The sequence below is a fragment of the Agrilus planipennis genome, unplaced genomic scaffold, assembly GCF_000699045.2.
Source record: "Agrilus planipennis isolate EAB-ADULT unplaced genomic scaffold, Apla_2.0 scaffold148, whole genome shotgun sequence".
In the NCBI taxonomy this organism is placed as follows: Eukaryota; Metazoa; Arthropoda; class Insecta; order Coleoptera; family Buprestidae; genus Agrilus; species Agrilus planipennis.
The window spans coordinates 771,926-774,500 of NW_020438929.1; the positions used below are offsets into that span (position 1 = coordinate 771,926).

At 32.2% G+C, this 2,575-nt stretch overlaps 1 protein-coding gene across 1 annotated transcript in view; it reads right to left on the reverse strand.

Moving 5' to 3' along the window:
* LOC108736654 (phosphatidylcholine:ceramide cholinephosphotransferase 1) overlaps window positions 1-2,064 on the reverse strand; it is a gene marked incomplete at its 5' end in the record, with an annotated part of 22,722 nt that extends 20,658 nt beyond the window's left edge. The window contains one exon of the mRNA XM_018469151.2: window positions 1,947-2,064. Within this exon, the coding sequence (XP_018324653.2) occupies window positions 1,947-2,064 (118 nt within the window). The remainder of the gene's footprint in view (window positions 1-1,946) is intronic.
* Between the last annotated feature and the right edge of the window lie 511 nt (window positions 2,065-2,575).

Genomic DNA, 2,575 nt, shown 5'->3' on the forward strand with positions numbered 1-2,575 from the left:
AGCGCATTTTATATTTAGCGCCTTGCGGACGATCAGCCAGCAAGCGTGTGCCTTTTAAAAACTTAAAACATAAAATCTTTAAGAATTTTTTTTTGGTGCAATTTATTAAACATATATTAAATATTCGCATATTTTTCAATAACTTTTTGAAGCATACAAAAAAGCGATATTCATGTATATTTAATCTGAATAATTTTCCCACTCACTCGCCCACACTGCCTGGGCTATTACGAAAAATTTCGATTCTCCTTTTAAGATGTAAAATGCATATAATTATAGGTATTTCGATTTTTAGTTTATAAGTAATTTTGCAATGTTTATTTAAGAAATACTATAACAACACTTTCAAAATTGAACAGGAAATTGTTAAAAGAAAGAACAAAACTTTTCTGGCCATTAAAAGTACTTAATAATAAATAACATAAATTCTGATCAACTAAAATTTCAATAACTGTTCCCAGGATTTGGAAAACTATTACATCATATGACGGGGCACTAATCCCTCGAAATCCTTTCTTAAAGTATGCTTCACAGAATGCGATTTTTAACAAAGAAAATAGGGCAGATTCAATGTCAAAATTAACTGGTACAACACAAAATAATATTAGGGTAGATTAAAAAGAATTTGTTGTTTTAAAATTTACATTTGCAGTATACATTCCGGTAGAATTAATAATTTTACAACAAACTAAAGAATTGTATACGTACTTAATTAAATACTTACGTAAATAATAATTCCCTAATAACGAACCGTTAATTCTTTTGTCAAAACTTGTTGGTACAACGCGACTATTTCTTTCTTCTTTATTACAAAAATAAAGGAAGCAGTTGACAAGACAACGGTAGGTACAAATATACTGAACGAAAATTTTTAAAAGTTGTCAACTTCTTTCATAAACATTTGCTGGTCATTTAGTAAATACAAAACGGAGACAAAGAATTTCAAAGCGTTGACCTTAATTTGTAGTGTTCTCATTGATAAATAAAAGCAGTAAATTAAGATTTCTTCCTCTTCATTACATAAAAAAAACATTATAATCAAATAATCAAACGAGACACACAAGCGTACCTTATAATCGAACTGCTATGGATCAATTTACTGCGGCCTTTCTCAGGTGATAATTATCGGTATAATTCTAGAATCGATTCAAATTGACAATCGAAACATAGGGATATTCTGTTGCCTACATGGAAAACGGAAATTCGTACAAATACCAACAATAGCCGTTTATTTTCATATAAATAATAAATCCAATAAATTCACTGAGGGCTTTGTTCGAAAGATTTTACAAGTTTGACTAGTTAAGGACAGTTTTTATAGGATCACTCGTGTGTCTGTCTGTCTGTCCGTCAATTTGTTCCGAATAAATTGAAATTTAGTACACGCATGAATTTCTATAACCGATACACGAAGGCATAATGTAAATAAATTAATTTTGAAGATGGGGGTCAAATGAAAGGGCTTGGTGTAAGGGCCTCAAATATATATTTGTTTAATTTTTAAATAGTTCTAATTATTTAAGAAAATAGATTAAAATTGACCATTCTTCACCCCCCTTTATTGCAGAAAATACTCAACCCAAAATTTAAAAACAAAATACAGAAAATAGTTCTTTACTTATAAATTATAGTCTATGGTCTGAACATAACGACGTAATTTTTTCAACAAAACAATATTGTGCGTACAGATTTATATTTGCAGTTTGAATATATGGGAGAACATGTTTTCTGTCAACTACAATGTTAAGATGGTTCTCAGATTAAGGTACTGAACGATGAACGGAACCCTTATAAGATCACTCGTATGCGTCTGTCCTTTTTTTTTAGATAGACGTGGATAAAAAACATTCCACGCGTACCCCAAATTATACATTTTCACTTGCGTGATATAAAAAGAAAACATGCGGATAAAGAAATAAATCTATACTCAAAAACTGAATATTTACCTTGAGTCATTTTGTTTCCTTTCGTAGATTTGGACGCTTCTTGGTCATCCAAAGGGGATATAGAATTAGGAGACTGGGGACTCAGAAGGACGTGAGGATTGTNTTTCACACTACTACTCTACTCAATTACTACTTTTTAGGCCGTCCGTAACACACCTAGCGGGGGCGCGTCCTCATAATTAGCCTAGGGCGGTCAGAACTATTGATCAGTCGCTGAGGACGACACGTTTCCGCTTTGCACTCATTTTGGTTATTCACTTATCATATATGTAACCATTCAAAACAGCGATCTTCACAATGAAAGAAAGAGGAGCTCACTAATAGTAATTCAATGTTATTGAGTTGAAAAAAAACAAACGTTCCGTTTCACGGAAGCCGCGCGACGCAAAACATGTAGTGTCTTGCCTCTAACTTTCAACCATAACAGTTGAAATATATTTGGACTCCAGCGAGTTTCAACTTGTGACAACAAAACAAAAGAAAAATTACATTATGTACTTACTTACAGTGCTTGGTTTTAATTTTTTATATTACGCTTAGGACCGATTCGGATAATTGGCGATTCGGTTAATCGGCGTTCGGATAATCGGCGTCTACAGTATTTCGTTTGTTTGTGATCAAATCTTTTT